This window comes from Trichoderma aggressivum, assembly GCF_033847375.1.
Source record: "Trichoderma aggressivum f. europaeum strain CBS 100526 chromosome Unknown scaffold_017, whole genome shotgun sequence".
Taxonomy (NCBI): domain Eukaryota; kingdom Fungi; phylum Ascomycota; class Sordariomycetes; order Hypocreales; family Hypocreaceae; genus Trichoderma; species Trichoderma aggressivum.
In genome coordinates, this window is record NW_026946383.1 from 481,829 (window position 1) to 502,049 (window position 20,221).

The 20,221-nt window shown below is 49.5% G+C and overlaps 4 protein-coding genes across 4 annotated transcripts; 1 reads left to right on the forward strand and 3 right to left on the reverse strand.

The window, feature by feature from the left end:
* Positions 1–448: 448 nt before the first annotated feature.
* Triagg1_5150 (CAZyme family CE3) lies at positions 449–3,615 on the reverse strand (the record flags this gene model as incomplete). The annotated part of the gene is made up of 3 exons (XM_062899633.1): positions 449–1,381; positions 1,628–3,276; positions 3,336–3,615. 3 exons carry the CDS (start codon positions 3,613–3,615, stop codon positions 449–451), a joined length of 2,862 nt encoding a protein of 953 aa, XP_062755975.1.
* A 1,571-nt stretch (positions 3,616–5,186) lies between these two features.
* Triagg1_5151 (uncharacterized protein) lies at positions 5,187–6,668 on the reverse strand (the record flags this gene model as incomplete). The annotated part of the gene is made up of 1 exon (XM_062899634.1): positions 5,187–6,668. The coding sequence occupies one exon, from the start codon at positions 6,666–6,668 to the stop codon at positions 5,187–5,189; it is 1,482 nt and encodes a 493-aa protein (XP_062755976.1).
* Positions 6,669–8,563: 1,895 nt separating this feature from the next.
* Triagg1_5152 (uncharacterized protein) lies at positions 8,564–14,194 on the forward strand (the record flags this gene model as incomplete). The annotated part of the gene is made up of 3 exons (XM_062899635.1): positions 8,564–11,800; positions 11,860–12,820; positions 12,882–14,194. 3 exons carry the CDS (start codon positions 8,564–8,566, stop codon positions 14,192–14,194), a joined length of 5,511 nt encoding a protein of 1,836 aa, XP_062755977.1.
* Positions 14,195–15,626: 1,432 nt separating this feature from the next.
* Triagg1_5153 (uncharacterized protein) lies at positions 15,627–16,575 on the reverse strand (the record flags this gene model as incomplete). The annotated part of the gene is made up of 2 exons (XM_062899636.1): positions 15,627–16,351; positions 16,416–16,575. The coding sequence occupies 2 exons, from the start codon at positions 16,573–16,575 to the stop codon at positions 15,627–15,629; spliced, it is 885 nt and encodes a 294-aa protein (XP_062755978.1).
* Between the last annotated feature and the right edge of the window lie 3,646 nt (positions 16,576–20,221).

Here is a 20,221-nt window from a genome sequence, read left to right on the forward strand (position 1 = left end):
GTATCTGATGGCGCACGATGAGATTGGTTCAATAATAGTTGTGTACCACATAATACTACAAGTACCGGATACATGCCCGTTATCAATATTAGCAAGCTGTGCTGCGATGATGTCGATGCTGACAAGGGTGACTCTATATCGACGTAAGATGAGCGCGAGTCTTAGTAAGAGGGGCTTGGACTTACACGCTTCTATGCATGCGCATACATTAGTACAAAGGACACAATGTGGAATACAGAAAACGCAATATTTCCTCCAAATTGCTACTATCTTTAGCCGGGTTATTTATTTCTTTGAAAAGCTACTACCTCAACTTGATGGCATTTACGTGATGTGCTTGTATGGATGTAGATTGTTTCACTTCTATTGCGCTTCATTTTGTGTCAACCTGACTCTAATAGAAGAAATTTATTCGAAATGAGGTTTATCTAGTTGTTCATATATGAATCTACATTGCATTAGATGAAACATCAAAAAGTCGATTAATCTCTGCTTGACTGAAAAGCTCGGCGCGATTCTTTGACGATTTGCTCTTAGAAGAGGGCCATATTTGACGAACACCGGTCTTATTATCATGCTTCCAAGAAAACTTGTCCCCTATATGAGTGACATTCGAGAACGGCGGAATGAATGGGTGCTTCGATGGCTTTGAGATCAAGGGTTGTTCCGCCTTAGAGTAGGCATACAAAGAGAGGAGAATGCAGCCCCCGGTGTTTGGAGGTTGGAGGACATAGGCACCTCCATAACTTGTCGTCTGCGTACCGGTTTCGTTTTTACAGTAGAAATCGGTACTCCAAGCATTTAGGCAAAGTCCGGAATTCAGCTCGTCGTCGGCGAAAGGGAAAGGCTGCTCATCGCCACACTTGGTTTGATCCGGAGCCCATCCGGCCGACACCACGACGTTGTAATCGAATCCGTCATATTCGGTTACGTAACCATACGAGTCGCCTGGTTCTAGAGTATAGCTAGCTGAGCAAAAAGACTCAAACGCGGTCTGTGCCTCGCCCAGAGAGAAAGATACGTAGCCGTCAAGTCCTTCGAAGCAGTAAGCATCGCCCTCGTTAATTTTTGTGTGGGTTGGGTACGGTGTGGATGACGTTGACGTTGGGGTTGACGATGTTTTGGAAGGCGACCACGTGGTAGTGGCGGGAGGATTGCTGAAGGTAGAGAGAACAAACTGTGTTAACGTGACGGAGACTGTGACTCCTACAAATGAGGGATAAATGACAGCCTGGGCTCCGTCTAGGGAGGTCGTGAAGATAGATTCGACGTTGGAAATGGGATAAGCGGTCTGAGCAACGGTCACGTAGCCACTGACGACGGGATATGGCGTCTGCTGGACAACAACACTCTCAGAGTATGTGATAGTAGACGAAGGTCTCTAGTTACCAAGCAAGTTGACATCGTCGCCCTCATCATCAGTGGTAGGATCAATGGAGACCAGCGGACAATATGACCCAGTTGTTGTGGCGGTTGCAGTGAGAAAGCAGCCGGTGATAACATTCAAAGAAGTAGTAGTGCATGATTGTGTCTGGCACGACACCCAATAGTCCGTCGCTGAGGATGTGGTGCAGTCACAGCCGAGATAAGTGTTGCAGACGGTAGCGCACGGCTTTGTTGTACAGACCTGGTGACACTCTGTATTTATCTCTGAAGCACAGTCTTCAGTTGGTGATTTCGAGGTCTTGGAGGTCGTCGTAGTTTTTGAACTCTCTTCGTCTTCGCATGCCTCACCAACATAGTCGTCTTCTGACCCTGGACCACATCCAGGGTCGATGCATCCGTGTGATCCATCTCCACCACCGCCACCACTTGAACCGCCGCCGCAGTTAAAGAGACAGATGTGACCACAACCAAGAAGACAGATAGGTCCTGGGATTCCAGCCGAGATGTGAATGTTTCCTGGGTGGCCTGGGGGAGGGGGACCAATGTCGATACCAGTCGGGAAGGGGCCTAGTTTGTATGTGTAGGTGATGCCATGAGTGGGCTCCGTAATAACAACAGGAGGTACGACGATACTGCTTCTCACGGGAACGATTTCCGAAGTAGACGTGGTAAGGATAATATTGGACACGTCAATTACTGATGTCGTGATTAGTGGAAGCGTGATGAACACCGTAATGGTAGTTGTGAGATATGTAACAACACCGGTTGTGGTCTTTGGCCAAGTCTCTTCGATGGTCTCTGTGACGACTGGAATGGTAATTGTCGTCATTGAAGAGAGTGTCCACGGCGGCAAGACGAGAGTACAAGGGGGTTCACAGGCCGCCGTCGGCGTTGGAGAGTTCCATATTGTCGGATCAATGTACACAACGACACCGCTGCTGCTGCTGCTGCCAGGTGGCTTGCCGGATGCAGTACCTGATGCTCCAGGAATCGACCAAGTCACTGTTGGAGTTGAATATGGATCCGGAGTTGGCACGACCAATACTGGACAGTCGCTGACTTCGGTGATGTCTTTGGGACCCTGAACACACTCTGACATTGGAGACGACGAGTTTCCGTTGTACGCAACTACGCAAAACTCATAGTTCCATGCCCCTGGGAAGAGAAATGTAACCCCAATGCAGGGCACGTCCGAGGTGTAGCCACCCAGTACGTAGGGTTGATTTGGTTCAACCGCAGCCTCGACACGGCCACCAGGGCTCATCCCATGATAGCTTGCCGAGGTGCCCGACCACCCATAGTCCTCGAGAAAGTCCTGTGACGTCTGGTCATAATATATAGCGCCGTATATATCAACGTCATATCCTTCAACAGCATCCCAAGTCATGTCAATACCATCTGCTGTGGATTTGACAATGATGTTGGAAGGGCCTGGGGCACATGTTGGATTTGCAGTTGCTGTGACTTGTCCGCTGATTCTCGAGCGTACATCTGAACAAAACGCCTGGACTTGGTAGAACCACTCGATGCCAGCAGCAGTCCATGTAGTAGAGTATGTCGGTTGGGTTACATTGAGTACGGAACTGACTGCCCCGTTGAACCCAGACGTCACAATGTATCCATAGGCACCATATACCGGATCCCATGTCACCGTGACTCCACAAGTAGTTGCTTTGGCTACCACATTGGCAGGTGTACTGCAAGCACGGGTAGGAATACTTCCATTGATAATGAAGGCATTCCCGGGCCAATTGAATCCCTGAGAGAGGGCATTCGCAAATGCTTTTGCGATTTGAAACTCTCCCAGAGCATTTGGGTGCAAGCCATCAGATCCAGCAGGGCAACCATCAGGTTCGCCTTTTACCGTGTTAAAAACAGACTCACGGAGAACTGAATAGCTGTCAAAGGTATGTGTACTTACAAGAGTAGTTTTCGCGAAATTGGACTACCTAGTTGAATAGGCGATTCGCTTGTCGACAGATCTTGGAGCAGCGCGGGCAGGAGGGCATTGTAATCATCAGTCTTAGTGATGAGATCATTACGACCACCGATGAAAAGCCTTTGAGGAACGGTTGCAACCGCAAAAGCAATATCCGACTTGGCCGCGCGGGCATTCTGGATGAAGGTCGTCATGCTCTGTATTGTTCCAAGGGCATCACTCACAAACCAGCCAAGATCGTTGAAGCCAAGCTCCAACAGAATATAGTCTGGCTGATATTGTGAGACCATTGATTGAATGAGGCTCATATATTGAGCTATTTGGCGTCCCCAGGCTGCAAAATGACGATCCCCTCCGTTGAGAAAACCAGAATTAGAGGGAATTCCAGAATTGTATCCACCGAGCTGGCGGACAGGCGCGGGACCTTCTTGTGTGGTGTCTTGGCCATACGGTACTGGGGGCGTAGCAGGTTGGGCAGTACCTGTTGAACAGTTCCTGTGTATGGACCTACAAAGTTGACAGATACGCGGTTGCTATTGAACCACTCCCCGAGGCGGTATCTCTAAGTGAAGTCTCCATTGCGGCCCTGTGCATGTTTCAATAATTGTTGTTACTGAGGAATTAAGTTTGATGATGCTTCGTCTGTATTCTCACCTGTGAAATAGAATCTCCAACCACCATAATAGAGGGATTGCCTGTAGGGGATACAACAGCATTGGCGGCTAAACAGAAGATCAGGAGTACATCTAGGAGCCTAATGAATGACATTGTTGAGGGTCTCCCGGGAGGACACAGCCCTGGGAAGAATGGCATGGCTATTTGTTATACCAGCGTACAGACTGGAATCAAGTCTAAAACCCCAAGTGCTTTCGGCACGGGCTGTTGACCATGAAAGCGTGGTTAGCAATCTCACCAAGCGGGATGCTGCCTATGAAAAGGCTGTTACAAAGGGAAATGGACTGCATTGTTCGTTGGCCAAGACGCTGCGAGATCCTCCATCGTTGGAAGCGCCATTATATTTGCAGACGCCCGGACAAGCATATATTGAAGGGTGGAGCGATTTTGATCTAGGCGGACCTTATATTGGAACCAAACTAAACGCGCCTTTGGGATCCATCAATGTCCCTGTGAATACATTGACACATATTACTTGGTTTCACGGAGAGAGTCTGAATATACAATCTGACCCCAATGACGACAATAGTGAACTTGTCTGGAGCGCAGTACGCCTTCTCCCCCTCCCCATCCCCCTTCCACTTCATCATTTGTGAAGCAATTTGATGCAATGAAAATACTGTTCTCGAAAAGAAAGAATGATAGAATATACTAATATACGTGATATTTCTTTTCGCAGTTATCTGAGGCGTACTTTGTCAGCTCCTTCTCTCCTAGAGGTGGTGTCATTATTGCCGACAGTATTTTATCCGTTGACGGCGCTATAAAATGCAACGACGCGGAGTTCAATGACGTGAGCAACGTTGAATACATATTCAGGGCATCTGTTGTAAACCACGACAGCCTAGGTCTTCTATTTCAAGCCCTACGTGAAAAATACAGCGACAGCCCTACAATCCCGCCCATTGGAGTCTGGAACAACCGGTTGACTCTTGACGTTGTTCAAAACCCTAGGCGGTTCTATGCTGTACTTGGCAGTCCGAACGGATCAGGGGCCACGTATCTTTTAATGACTCACAAAGGAGCACTGGGAGTAAAGACGGTTAATGGAGTTGACATATTTACGGGCACTACTCCTTTCACGATCCCAAACGACGGTATTGGCGATGCTGAAGGGGCAAGTATTATACTTTGATTTTACGTCACTGCGCCATGATACGCGAGTCGCAAGTGGTTGAGTGATGGTTTATTCCCCCTGGGGTAAAGCAACGATAGGATTTAGATGAGCTATAGGCTGTCTTTTCTCCCTAATAGCAGCCTTTACACTGGCAACCTCTTCAGGAGGCATAATGCTTTCCCAGGCGAAATAATAAAAGTAGGGTAAATACTCCTTTCCATTGACTGTCCATTCTTGTGACTCTGAGCCCAACAATCCTAGCAGATACATCCTCCATCGATCCCAAAAGGCAAAGCCCATTGGACGAAACGAGTCAAACTTGACTCCCTTGAGGGGTGAGACCATCAATAGTCTGCCGGCTGTCAGATGTCTGAAGAAGAAGCCCGCACCAGCACTTGGTTGGAGTGTGTGGTGCTCGGCTTGGCCCCATAGCCAGGGGCTGCTAAGCACTGGTTCACCATCTTCAGGCACAGGAGAACCTTTTGTCAATGCATGGATCTCGTTATCACGGCGAAACCCATACACTATTAGTGCATTTTTATTTAGCTTTGGAGAAATCATTGTCCGCCTGGCACTTGTAGTAGCTGAAGGCGCTCGGGGTAGTCGGTAGTACATGTTGTTCACGGCATCCCCGCGGGTTTTCAAATATAGCATCGCAGTGTTCAACTCTTCTGCTGGACGGCCGATACAATTCGCCAAGTTGACCGCATCCGTGTTGCTGAGCTTCTTTATGTCTTCTTCTGACCAGCCCATCGTCCCCGATCTGTCTCCAACTAGGCGCTGCAATTCACCGACAAACTGTATAATCCACATGGCGCGCAGTGCTCGCATTTCTTCGATCCAGCTAGGCTCTCCTGCATCAACCACCTGCACTGGGGTGCCAACAAAAATGCGATCCTCGGGTTTGACGTCTTCGTCTGCCTGGCCATTGTGTATGTAGCGTCCCAAGTATTGAGCAGGCGGGTCATAAGCGTGCATCGGTCTGAAGCTTGGGTCTCTTATTCGCACCAGGCACGATTCCAAGCATGCCTGTGCTAGAGAAGAGAGATGGTATGCCGTTGCAACGACTGATCGAAGGGTTGCCACTGGCACGCTAGAAGTCGCGAGTAATTCTGGGCTGATTGAAACCTGTAATAAGGGATGCTCGACACGACAGAACTGGCATCGAATGAAGCCTAGTTGGACATCTCGCATGCCTCGAAATGGGAGAGCCCCAGAACGTAAGAGGATGACTGCTCTTACAAGTTCCGACATGCTCGAGGGCAGTACAGAATTGGGCCCAGAAAGAATGCCCTCGGTGATAACCAGAGCATATCGATCAAATAGGCGCCATGTCTGGGGCGATGCTCTCATGAGATTCCAGAGCGTGTCGAGGCCGGGCAGTTGAGTGACGATTTGCAGCAGTATCTCGGGCGCCAGCAGCTCCAACGATGCTGAGCGATGAGGCTCGGTGGACTGTTGCATGACTGAAGCGTCCATTTCTCTTGTGTACATGTAGGTAGTTGGAGTTTGGAGGCAAAACACAAGATGTGGGAGGACATCAGGGGACATTAAGTAGCGCCGAAGGATGATGAAGACTTGCGGGGTTTGATGCCAATCTGTTGTTGGTTCGACGGGTGCATGTAATTTGCATCAGGATTCCCTACCTCTGCTTTAGGACGGCAAAATGAGGGGTAATTTACAGAGAGGTCTTCCGGTGTAATGAGAGCAGGATTATGACAACTCTGACTCTGGTCAACAGTAGAGTCTAAGAGTGGTTGTCTGTGGTTTTTTATCATGAGACATGAGAGAAGTTGTGATTGGGCGAAATAGTCCAGGCACTTATATCAGGACTACGGTTAAACGCCAAGTGACTTGATACTGCCTGTTGTATTTTCGTCTCTACCTACGCACATTTAATTGAGCATATGTTGCATAGAATCGCCAAGATGTTGCATCACGAATGCTTGGATGCATACAAGAAAGCCATGTCGGTGGATGGAGTGCATCGGGATAGTGGTGGGATGGCGAACACGGCAGTTCCTCTTCATGTTCTTAGCAGCCAGGACATTTACACATGTATGTACACAACTAAACAGTTGTCGTTATATGACACTTGTACCCCCACAACTATATTGGGCTTATAAAAAAGAGAAGAAGTGGACACGGAGAAAGAAAGAAAGAATTAGCGTCTAAAACGTTTGATATAAGCAGTCGTCATCCGTTGCCCGCTCAAAGTCTAATTGACGTCTTGACAGTTGCTCAGAGTGGATGGCCACGCAACCCTCCCACAGCGAATCCAGGGCGGTTTGAGGCGGTGCAGGGGAGCGACGCGAGTCTTTTAGCTTCAAGGCTCGATGCATGATTCGAATAGTTGCTGCAAAGGGAGGCGTGTGGCTGAGTGACAGGCCAGGGGGGGCGAAGCTAACTGTGAATACGAAGGATTGTGGACATTGGACGATGGGAGCTGCTTGGCGAGAATGAATAGGTACATGGGTGGAAGAAATAAAGGTTGAGTTGTTTGATGTTAATTGCTGTTATTAGGTATACAAGAAACAACTGAAGTTATGATGCAAGTGACATTAGCATCTCATCAACTCTCTCGTGTTCAATTCTTATTTCTCACGTCAAAGTCATTGCTGTACCGTTTTGGGCCATTCGTCGACACTGTGAGCCATGATGCCACCAACTGGCCTAAACGGGCATTGATAGCGCGATGTGGAGCTTGGGCCAGGCGCTAGAAATACAGTGCCGATTGACGGCTATGCAGCCCGTTGCAAGCGCCCAGGGGGTAGACAGAATAAACGCAGCACTGCATAGAAGGATTCAACGTTGTCAAACAATGAGGATGTTACAGGTACCAGTTACTAGTTTCCATATGACGAAGCTGTTTTAGTGTAATTCCATTGTTATCCATACAATAAACTCCCATTTCCTGTTGTTTTTTTCCGATTGCTGCCGTCCATAAACAATCCTCAAATTACTGCTGCAGCTCAATTCCATATATACAGGCTGTCCTCCTTATTATGTCGTAGCCTGGGCTGCCTCTTTTGGCGCCCCAAACTAAGCGAGTAGGCCCTATTAGCTGTTACCAGCGGCAAGCGCCCGCCCCCACTTGGCTGAACAGGTCCCCTACCCCGTCTGTGCTGTAGCTCTTAATAGAGCTGAGGCTTGGGCGTTTCGAAAGGCACCTCACCTTTTCAGGCGAACGTGAACATACATCCAATATCTTACCTGAGCTCTACTTTTTCTTTTGCAACATACAACATCTCGCATTAAGCATCTCACACCAACACAGCAGATCCAATATCAAGCTTCATTCTCATGTCCAACTGGAACTGCTGCCTGCTCCATTGAGCATCGCGCATTCCCGGCTGCGACAAGAGACCGCTGCTGATTCGACCGTTTTCCCACCACCAAATGCCAGCGCCACAAGACAAGCCTAGCATTCATTAGCTGCACAAATCATGCCTTCATTCACCCCAGACGAGCGCCAGCGCAGGATCGTTCAATTGTCGCAGCAATGGGGCATCGAGCTCCCCAAGATCCCTCCGCCCTTATCGCGGCCTATGCGCCCGCCCTCGTTCCGCACGTCCGCAGACGACCAGGTGGCCGATGGTCTCATCCAGCAGCAGGCGGCTGAATCAGCAAAGACGCGCCCCAAGAGCGGCCTGAGTCGCGCATTCTCCTCGAGCAACCTGAAGAAGGGCAAGGGCTTGGACGCAAAGGACATTGTCGATGTCTTGGGGCAGTGGATCGCCAACTCCGGCTCTCCGGGCGTGGCCGAGGCTCTCCTCTCAAGGCTGACGGCGGCCGGCGTTGATCTGTCCGGCGCCCAGCAGCAGAAGAGTGGTATCCTGAACAGGAGGAAGAGCCTGGATAGCTTCGATGGTCGCACGCAGCTGCTGCGGTCTGCCGTGGAAAGAAACCTCATGGACATGGTCCGGGTCCTGCTTCCCCATGCTGACACTCTCGCCCTTGACGCATCTCTTCCTATTGCCATCCGAAGCGGCAATGCGCAGATGGTGGAGAATCTGCTGAGGTACGGCGCCAGCACTTCGCGATTGACCGAAGCACAAACCGCCTTTCGCCATGCCTGCTCGCTTCATGGAATGTCGGCCATCGTCAGCCTGGTCCTTCAGTCAGAGGGCCGACCTCCTGACGACCTAATCTCGGACGCCATGATTGACGCCGCGAGGGCGGGCAACCTGCAGAGCGTTCTCTATCTTAGCCGCTCCACAGCGGATGGAAATCACAAGCAGGCCGAAGCCTTGAAGCAGGCGGTCGAATTGGGACGCAAGGACATTGCGGTCGCCGTCATCATGGGAAACAGGCCACCACAGCGACCGGGGCTGGACAACGCCTTCCAAGCTGCCTTTGAACATCCATCGATGAATCCAGACTCCAAGCTAGAGCTGGCAGAGCTCTTGCTTTGTGCCGGTGCTGGAGGAGACTTTCTATCCCAGGCGCTCGAGCTGTCTTGCGAAACCCAGTTTTACGACATGGCTAACCTGCTGGCTATGTATGGTGCTTCCATCGAGTATAACGATGCTTCGATGCTCAAAGGCGCTATTGCTCGCGGACAGCTAGACCTGGTTAATTCACTTCTTCACGACAGAACAGCCCTCAGCCCACCAGCTGCGTCGAGTTGTGTCTCGGCCATTCCAAAGCAAGCTGCCCCCGAAGTCCGCTACACCTTGCTAAGCCTTTTGCTTCGGAAAGGAGCCAACGGTGATGCTCTCAGTCATGTCCTCGTAGATGCTGTCGAGGCTGGTGATGTAAATTCGGTCGAGCTACTTCTCAACCCTTACTTCTCAGCATCGCAAGCCAACGGACATAACAAACCCATGAATGGTGGGCGCCATGCTGTAGCATCAATTGATTACCAAAACGGAAGAGCCCTCTCCGCCGCTGTTATGCAATCAAATATTGAGCTGACTCGGAAGCTCTTGACCGCACGGCCTTCGGCTAACACACTAACAACTGTATTTCCTCTCGTCATGAGGTTGTCTGGCGCAGATCGTTATCAAATGGTCGAGCTGTTTATAAAGAAATCTGTACCTGCATCCAGTTTACATGCTGCCTTTCAGGATGCTATTGGTGAGGACGTTTCCAAGAGAGACAGGGCACTCATCAACCTGCTCCTACAAAGGGATGCAGACGTAAACTTCAACAATGGCGCTGGGCTAGCTCCTCTCATTGCACAAAAGGATGTCGGTCTACTCGCTCCTTTATTGAAGAAGGTGACTCCACAAACGGCTGCAGCAAGAACGCACGACGCTATGCGAGTTGATGATCATAGAGCGAGATTCGATATCATGACGTTGCTGTTCCAAGCGGGTGCCGCCACCGGCGTGGTTGAAGTCGCAACCGCTTTATCAGAAACACTAAGCGAGAAGCCTGTCGACATGTCATTACTTCAGCTGTTGCTACAACATGGCAATGCAGACGTCAATGCGCTTGACGGTGCGGCTATGGCCAAAGCCACGATTAATCCTGACCCCAAAGTCCTTGGACTGGTTACTAGCCTAGGAAAGCCCACGAGTCAAGCGATTTCGAAAGCACTACAGAGCCTTGCCTCGACACCTCCATCCGACGCAAAGACTGTGAAACTACGAACCTTGTTACCAAAATCTGATCGAAAGGAGGATTTGGATAGTATCCTTGCTCAAGAGGTGCAGTTCATCTCGCGAGACCTCAGCCAAGCGCAGCCACCACTCAATACGCTCAGAATTTTGCTAGAATCGGGGGCCGACCCGAATGCGTACCAAGCCGCCTCTTTGTGCCATGCAATAAGGGGAAGCAAAATACAGATTGTTGATCTGTTATTCGGACCCCAGTGCCGCCTGAGCCAGGCTTCTTTGGGCTACGCGCTTCCTCACGCTTTGCGGCTGCAAGATCCTATGAATAGACAGACGTTGACCACGAAGCTTGTGGAAGCAGGAGTATCACCGCAAGAAGTCAACCGGGCATTGATACATGCAATCAAGACGTACCCCGAAGACTTTGGCCTAATACGGATTTTATCGACCAAGGCTGATACCTCAGATGGCGAAGCTTTGTCTCTCGCCATATCAAGAGAATCTGCCGACGTAACTGACATTTTGCTACAATGCTCTAACCATTCAGTTGGAAATCGTAGCTCGGCGCTGACTAAGGCGATGGAAATTAAGAACCGCACAACTAGAAATGCCTTATGCCAACGCTTATTGGCTTATGAAATTTCACCGACAGCGGCATCAAATGCTCTGCTAGTCGCTGCCCGTGAAGGCGATGTCAAGCTTGGCGATATCCTCATGTCTCATGGCGCAAGCATGTCGCAAAACAATGGCCAAGCAGTTATAGAAGCATGTCGTGGGGGATCTGTGGAAGTACTCAAGGTTCTTCTAGGAACAGACATGACGGTGAACAATACCACTCTAGAAGAAGGATTTCAAGCAGCCACCGAAGTCCGGGACCTGAGCAAACGAGCCATGATCTTTGAACAGCTTCTGGGCAAGGGGCTTAGAGGAGAGCTTGTGGATGCGCAGCTGGAATCAGCAGCAAGGTATGGAGATGGTGGTCAGGCCATTTTGAGAGTACTGCTGGTCGCCGGAGCGGATCCGAATTATAGCAATGGCGAGGCCGTTGTTGCGGCTACAAGAAGTGCCTTCATCAAAAACCTAGAGCTCCTCCTTGGGGTCTGGGATGAAGGCGATAGCCAGGTGAGTAAAAGACCTCCGCCCTTGATCTTTTGTACCAAGCTAAACCGATGGATTTGCAGAAGAAAGTGTCTCCTCCTACGTTGATTCGGGCGCTCAAAGCTTGCTGGAACCTGAATCGTGATGATCGATATCTCATAATTAGCGATCTTATGAAAGCGGGCCTGCCCGTTGCGGAAGACTTGCATATTACATTGAACGACGCGGTCAATGAAGAAGATTCAGAGGAAAGACTGGTGAAGCTCTTGCTGGATTACGGCGCTTCACCTTTGGCTAACGGATGCAAGACCTTGGTCGATGCTGCTGAGAAGTCGCTATCCTCGACACTGGCTCTCCTGTTGGACATTGAAATTCCCCAGCAGGACATTAATATGGCATTTAATAACTCATTCAAGGCTGATGAATTTGAGGCTTGGTTCACGCCATCTGGTCTGGAGACGGCGGGGATGTTGTTGGATAAGGGTGCAAAGGGCGACGCTCTTAGCGAGGCACTCGTCCAAATTATGAAGCATGCGGACGAGAATATGGAACTCGCCGAGGTGTTTTTCGACGTCCTCACCGCGCATGGTCCAAATGTCGACTACCAGAACGGAGAGCCTCTGCGATTGGCTGCATCACAAGCAAACATTGAATGGACACACAGATTGCTCGCCTGTCATCCATCCACAGAAACTCTCACGTTTGCCTTTCACAGTATATTCGACACTGCGCTCACCCAGGACGTGGTTTTGGAACTTTTCCAGATGTTTGCGGATTATCATGAGGGAGACGTCCGAGTTGATGTCATGGCGACTCGTGCTGGCTCCATGCCAGTGCTGGGAAAAGCCATCTCACAGTATCCTCGCTCCTCGACCATTTTGACGACTCTGTTGGATGCTGGTTATTATCATGACCAGTCCATGCTCTACAAACTGCATCCCGAGATTGAGGAAGAAGAAGAGATGACGCTTCTCACATGGGCCATTGCCCAGCCACAAAAGAAAGTCAGTTCCAATCTGATTCAGATCTTGCTAGAGCGAGGAGGTAAGTGAATCACACATCATCCATTTGTAATTAGTTGAGATTTTGCTAACATTCAGAGTAGCCAAGGTCAACATTGGGACCAAGTTATCGGGGACAACCCCTCTGATGCTGGCTGTTCGGGAACGTCGCTCAGATATTGTCAAGTTGCTTTTGCTGGAGGGAGCTGACGTTGATGCCATGGACTTTCTTGGAAGAACTCCAATGGCAATGGTCACTCACCTCAGCGGTGACGTCGCTATTCAAATGATGTCCAGTCTCCTTGCAGCGGAACCGTCAAAGGATGATGGTTCACTGCATAACGCCGCTAGAGATCTCAACCTTGCAGCAGTCAAAGTCCTGATGGAAGCAGGCCACGATCCCGATTTCCCCAGCCCGCTCCACAACGGTCGCAGCGCCCTCGGAGAAGTTTGTCTGCACGGGTCCGATACTGGACAGATGACGCCTGAGCGAGAACGAAAGATGCAAAAGGTCATGACTTTCCTTGTAGATTCGGGGTCCGATTTAACCATCAAGTTGGACGGCAAGTCTATATTATACCTTTGCTTCGACGCGACCGATCCTGTATCCACGACACGAGCGTTGCTGAAGAGCGGCATGTGGAAACACATCAACAAGCCGTTCAACCAGTACGCCGACGAAATGTTTGTCTATTCGCCAACAATGTATATAACCAGGGTTTTGGCGTCACTCGATACCCATGACGAGCTCCTTTCTGTTCTTCGCGCGAGTCGTGCGACGGACGTGTATTATGCTAAAGAAGGCAACCAACCTGAGGGAGCCGTCGGATTGCCGGAAGATTTGGAAGTGAGAGAGCGAATCCGAAAGGCTCGCTCGGAGCGGCTAGTGGAAGAGTCTCAGGACTTTGCCCTCGCACTAGCCAGGAAGCGTGAGATCGCATCTGTCGAGCAGCAGATACATACACAGAAAGCAGAGATGGAAGATGCCCGTCGTAGAAGGCTGCAGTCCGAGGACCTCTCTACTATTCGCTCCAAGGCCCAGCTCGAAGAGAGTCTCGCGAACGATGCCTTTAGGCGACGTCTTTCGGAGCAGAGGGCTGTGACGGAAGCTACACTGGCGAGTTCGCGAGCCCTTGCTGCTTCTGATCTCGAGGCCGAGGAGGCTAGGCAGCGCAAGGCTCTCGAGTGGGAGAACAAGCTCAACTCTGAGCGGGCGGGTAACGCGCGCGCGCTGATTGAGATGCGTATTGGCGAGAGGGAGGAGCTTGACCGTATCGAGGTGTCGGCCGAGTCAAGGATTCAGAGGAGGTTGGAGGCGCAGAGGAGGCTGGTTGAGAGTCAGGAGAAGTTGGCGGGGAGATTGGCTGGTTCGGGGGACACGAGGAGGCAGATTGGGTATGTTACTGAGTTGAATTAGTGATGTTTGGCTTTGGATGTCTGGCGTAAGGGGCTTGAGCGACTGGATTGTAATTTTACGATTTATGAAATATATACATTTTTTTTCTTTATTTGTTCAATACTGTGACTGGTTTGTGTGAATTGTTGTGATTAATGTAGAGTGGGTTTTACATGATCTGGAACATTTTTCAGGTTTGAGAGCTGCCCAATTAGAAGACATCTAGTGTTTTTTTGTCATTACACTCAGGTAACATGGGGTCGAATTTATGGTTTATACTGCTGTGAAGTGTACCTGTTGGATAGGATGCAAGGCTGTGTGTGTGTGGATTACAACAGCGAAGCATCGTGATGAAACATTACTGGTCATCTTGCAAGAATATGGAGTCTTTTGAGGCAATGGAGGGGACTAAGATTGCTGTGAAAGGATTGCAGAGGCCAGGGGAAAGCATTCTTTGTTTAGTCCTGCTGTTACTGGCCATCTTGCAAAGAAAGAAGAAGAAAAAACGAGGAGTCTTTTAAGGTCTCAGGGGTGATTAAAATTGCTGTGAATGTCTAGACTGTTCCTACCTACCATGTCGTCATCTTGCAAGAAAACGGAGTCTCTCTTAGCTTCGAGGGAGGTTAAAGTTGCTGTGAAACATGCAATGCATAATGCAAAAGCATGCATATGTACTTTGGCTTGAGCTCTTCCTGCTACTACTGGTCATTGTTTCAAGAAAATAGAGTCTCTCCAGGCCTCGAGGGAGGTTAACATTGCTGTGAATATGTAGCCACCTGCACCCCAGACCCGCGAATCCCTCATCCATCCATCTCCTTTCACCCCCACGATGCCCAGACTGAGCCAAGAGATTGAATCGACTTGGCAGTCTAGCCACCTTTAGTTACCAACTTGAAGTCTTCAACCTCCAATGTGTATTGAGACATTTGTGCTAGTTGAGTCGTGGCCATATATATGTCGATATCAACTGTTCTTCTGCCATAAACAAGCTGAAAATAGACTTGTTAGTCCTAGGCGGACTATATCATAAGAACCTTTGTCGATGAGGAAAGCAGTTTTGAGCCTGTCAACGTTTTGATGTAGGGGCTCTAGATATCCTTGTCCAAAGCCATTTTCTATTCTTCTAGCATGACAGTCAATGATTCTCTTAGTGGAAACGAATCTCTTCCAGTGTCATAAGGCTTTGGCCATATTGTTTTATTCACTTGCGGCAATGAACATGTTATAGTATTCTTCATAAAGTTTCATTTTGTTAAATGCTTCGATACTATCTACAACCCTCCTCTCGGATTTGATTGAGAATTCGAATCAAGCAGAATGTGTCTTGGACTCGACCATGTTCTTCTTAATTTATAGACATCATCCAAGAAAATCATTGTGTTTGCGCATAGATGATGGTCTTCGACTTTACATCACTATGCCCACAACCATACTTTCCCTCCCAAACATACATTTACTCCACCTCCTCGATAGATCGGTTCTCAACGCCCGCCGCGTTGCGTCGCTTCTCCTGCTTCGCCTTCCAAGCACTGGGGGGAATGGGCAGCGGGATACCGTGGGTAGCGGGTCCGAGTCTTGGTGATCCGGAGCTGTCAATGCCCCAGGTCTGGGTGATGGTCTTGCTGTTTGAGGTGGGGAGTCTGCCGTAGACGGTGTTGGCGGTCTCACCGGTGCCGTCCTGGAACGCGGTGTAGCTGGGCTCGGTGGTGAGGACGGTCAGGGGCTGGTTAGCAGTGTAGACGATGGTGCCCGAGCCAGAGGTGAAGCGTCCGTCGGCAGCGTTGTAGTCACCGACGATGTTGAGGGTGAGAGCGGAGATGGGGGATTCATATGCGGACGTGATTCTGCGGTTGCTGCCGTAGACGGGGAGGCTGGTCAGGGTGACGGATGTGGAAACGGCCTGGCCGCCGGGGGGAGTGTAAACATAGGTAATGCCAGTGATGACGTTGCTGGAGCTGAAGGTAGGGATGATGTTGATGACGGCACCGGCGGGAATCTGGTTAGCCTTGGGCAGAGTTGTGATGGTGGACTCGCTGTTGATGACTTGTTGATAGGTGCCGGCGGGAACGGTGCCAGACCAGTTGTCAATGATACCGTAGAGAGTGCGGTCACCGGGCTGGGAGAAGACTACATATTGCTGCCAGTTCGGGGTGGTGCTGGGGGCACCGGCGAGCTCCTCTGTCAACACATAAGGGGTTAGTACTATGCTATACAAGCAAGAATAAGACTCGGGGTTGCTTACGGGCATAACCGTTGAGCTGGAAGCCAAAGCCGTTTGAGGCAGAGATGAGAGGCTCGGCAAAGGTGATCTCAACGTTGAGGCCAGTAATGGCATTGCCTCCATCCGCAAGGAAGTAGTTGAAGTTGCTGCCTAAGCCCTGGGGGGGTGGTGCCACAGACATTGTGAAGTAGTGATGGAAATTTGAATTCTATTTGAGGCGTGTTGGTGATATTCCCATGTACTGATTATAGTCTTATTGGGCCAAGTATGTATTTGAATTGAGGGGGGGAGGTAGTCTGAGATGCTCACCTAGACCTTAAACTTCTTTGTGATAGGACAGGCTTGCCAAACTGACTCTTTGCTCAAGCTTGTTCGAGTGAGCTGTTGCGAGATGGTGCTTCTGAATCAAAAGCCTTTGAGTAAACATCCAGAGGGCACCTTTTATGTGTTTTTCAGCATCCGCCTCATCCTCACAACCAACTTGGAATCACCAAGTCTAATTACAGCGAGTTGCCTATATCGGAAGTCTTATCGCAGCGGCATCGTGATCTAAACAAACTTCAAAAGTACGAGTACTACTACGTTCCTAATTGAGTGCCGAGATACGAGACTCGACATGTCTACGGACGCTGTTCAAAGATTCCTACGGCGCATGTAATTCCCATGCCAGTACGTTTGATGGAAGACGCCCGTAGACAATTGCAGAGGTTTTGATGAGCTTCTGTTTTCGGAAAACGTCCGTAGATGTCGAGGAACTCTTGAAAAAGCCCCTCCCGTTCCCCGTCCCCCGTAGGTAGCGCTCGGGTCAAAAAACCTCCGCCCTTTGCCCTTGGATTGGTGTTGATCGGATAGCAGATGCCGTAGCGCCGGAGGCACGAGATATCACCTTGGACTTGGACTTGGTGAGGGGGCGTGTTCCGCAGTGCGCCAGCATTCAAACGTCCCTTGTGTGGTTTAGCATTGATCGGTACGGCTCAGGCTGTGTGACATATTATCTCAACAGCTGCAGGCAGAATGGCGTCTTTTCTCCAACTATAATAAAAGTGCCGGGATTCGTTGGAGCTAATACTGAGTCTAAGTTGCAGCGAGTTGCCTGTTTGGGAAGTTGTTATCACAAGCGGGCCACTCATGGAGGGAGAACGGCGTGAAGGATGTGGCGATGTCGCGATCCTTTCTCATGCTCACGATATCATGTGGTTGGATTGCGGCTTAGATGACTTGCGGGGTTGTAGTTATAGTGCTGGATATTCGTCCGGGAGTCCTGACAACCCTCTTCTCTGCTGCTACATGCGACTGTCTGCCTGTCAATACGATTTGCCAAGACGGCTGTCTCTACGGCTGTCGGTGCGCGCGGCACATGGCTCCCGAATATCCCATCGGCGTTTTGTTGGCTGCTAACCGGAAGGCGGCCATCTCCGTCAACGCATGCAGCTAACAGTTGATAGCAGCGGGAGTTGGGGGAACGAAGCCTCGTCTGTAGTCCCTCATCATGACCATTTGAAACAGAGTTGAAGGCTCATGCAATCTTGGAATCTCATCTATGAATGTCTTTATATTGTGTCTTCACCCATAATTTCTCTTCATCTCCAAAAGATGGTCCTCTACCTCCATGAGCAGCCCGTGCTGCCCGTCTTCTGTCCCCCACAAGCAAACCCAAGTGGGGGATTCTCCGTTGAGAGGGGCTCTCCATTCCGTCAATCGATCGAGCTGTTTGTCTATTTTCGGACCCGTCTTAGCATCTTGATTGGCGAGTCTTGGCTAACCTAGCAGATCGCGCCATGATCTGACCGAGTGGCGGATGCCCATGTGCCTTGATAGATGAACCTGTCCATCTTGCTGTCCCATGTCCACTTACACGAAAAACAAGGCCCTGCCCGTAAGAACCTTGAACGCTACACTCATCACATGTCCTAAATCACGAATAACATTCCGCAGATGGCATCCTCGTAACCCGACTGACACCCCTCCACTACCATCCCTATCCTGGAAGGACACGGCCATCCCCCCCTGCAAGAAAACGGAGTCTCTACGGAGGAGCCCTCGATAGAGGTTTAAATGCCTGCGTAAGGCCTGAGTCACGGCGAAGTGAGTTGTGTCAGCAGGCAATCTGGAAACGATCGGCATACAACGCCTTGACGGTTATAAAGTAGGTAGCTAGATACAATACTACGACACTTATAACTAGTGTCAAGTGTTACACCGAGGGCAGCAATAACGGCGGATATTAGAATGACTAGTGACAAGAAGAGATGGAAACAAGGCAGCGATAGTACAAGTAGGTTGTGAGCAAATTAATATTAAAGGAAATTCATCATATTACCCATCTCAAGGCGTGCTAATGGTGTCCGTGATGGCTCAAGATTCGTCAAACTAGGTCTCGGGCAGAATTAAAGATGTTGTGAAGTAGGCCCTACTTGGGGCTAGCCTCGGCTGACTCTGAAAGAGGTTAACTTTTCTGTCAAGGAAATCTAGCAGAATTTGCTTAGCCATCCTGCGCATTTGCGCCCATGTATCATTGTCGTAGGCCGAATTCCACCGACATGAAGAATAGCTGCATCGAGCGAGGCATCACATCACACCATCTAGCAGCAATTTTGACAATTGAAGGCGCAATAAACCGTTGATAGACTCTGAAAAGGTAATGGTTATTACAGAGATCCCAGTACTAAGCAAACATCCATATAACAGTCTCATGATGGTGTTTGTTTGCGGGAGTAGCTATCGAGCATCCTAACTTGGGATCCTACACTCTAGTGGGCTACAAGTACTTGCAGTTTGAGCACCTTGATAAGATGCAACGAAAGTGTCTTCGGATACGAGGACCTTGTTCTTTAAATATCTACCATCGCTAATTTCCCATCATACATGATATTAGTGCGCATATAAATAGCCGTGCATGTTAAGCTTGTGACTTGAGATACGACAAGCTGGATGGCCGACTTGGAGTACTAGACAGCAACACCTTTGCAAAACCGTGCTACAATTGGGAAGTTGACCATTTGCTCATGAAGATCTTTGTGGAATCAAGAGCTGGTCACGGATAGTTGATCGTTGCTGTTATACTTGAGAGGCATGGGATAGAACTGATGACTAGTGATGCTGAAAAAGATGTACAGTTGTATTTAATGCAACGTACCTTACCTTGCATGGCTAGACAAGTGATCACAATGTAATACTACTGGCGGCTTGTAAGAAAATGAGTCCGAGTTGCGTGTAACCTAGTCCTTCCCAACCTCGAGTGAGGTTAAAAATGCTGTGAATCTTTTGTTTATCCGAAGGCGCTCGACGAGGCTTCCAATCATCAATGAGCGTGAACTTGACATCAATGCCCCCTTGGCATTCTCAAACTACTCACGGTAGGCAAAGAGAAATGCGATGCTTGTGACCAACATCGATATCTGAACTCTTTCTCGCTTACTCTGCGAATTTAAGAGAGGCAGCGTCTGTAGTTGGCCTCTTGGTAACCCATCGGAGGGAATTATAATGATTTCTCATCCTGCTAGGAAGGATCTCCAGCTCTGAGAAGAGATGAGAAATACCGAGTTAAGTGGGCTTTTGGATGCATTGCGGCGAGCGTACTGGCACATGAGAGCACTGACAGTATTCATTTCCTTCGTTTTTGTTCCAGGGTATTAGTCGAGACGGGGCTGTGCCTTTTTGCATTGTTGCAAACAATCCTCCAACAAGTAGTCATGACGATAGGATATCTCGCAAGAATACAGAATCCAACCGAATTGAACCTCTTGAGCTCTGAGGCGGTGCTAAAAGTGCCGTAAAGAATTCTGGTGCGCTCAGGTTAGGCTCCATTGCGGCCCAAAATTTTCCCA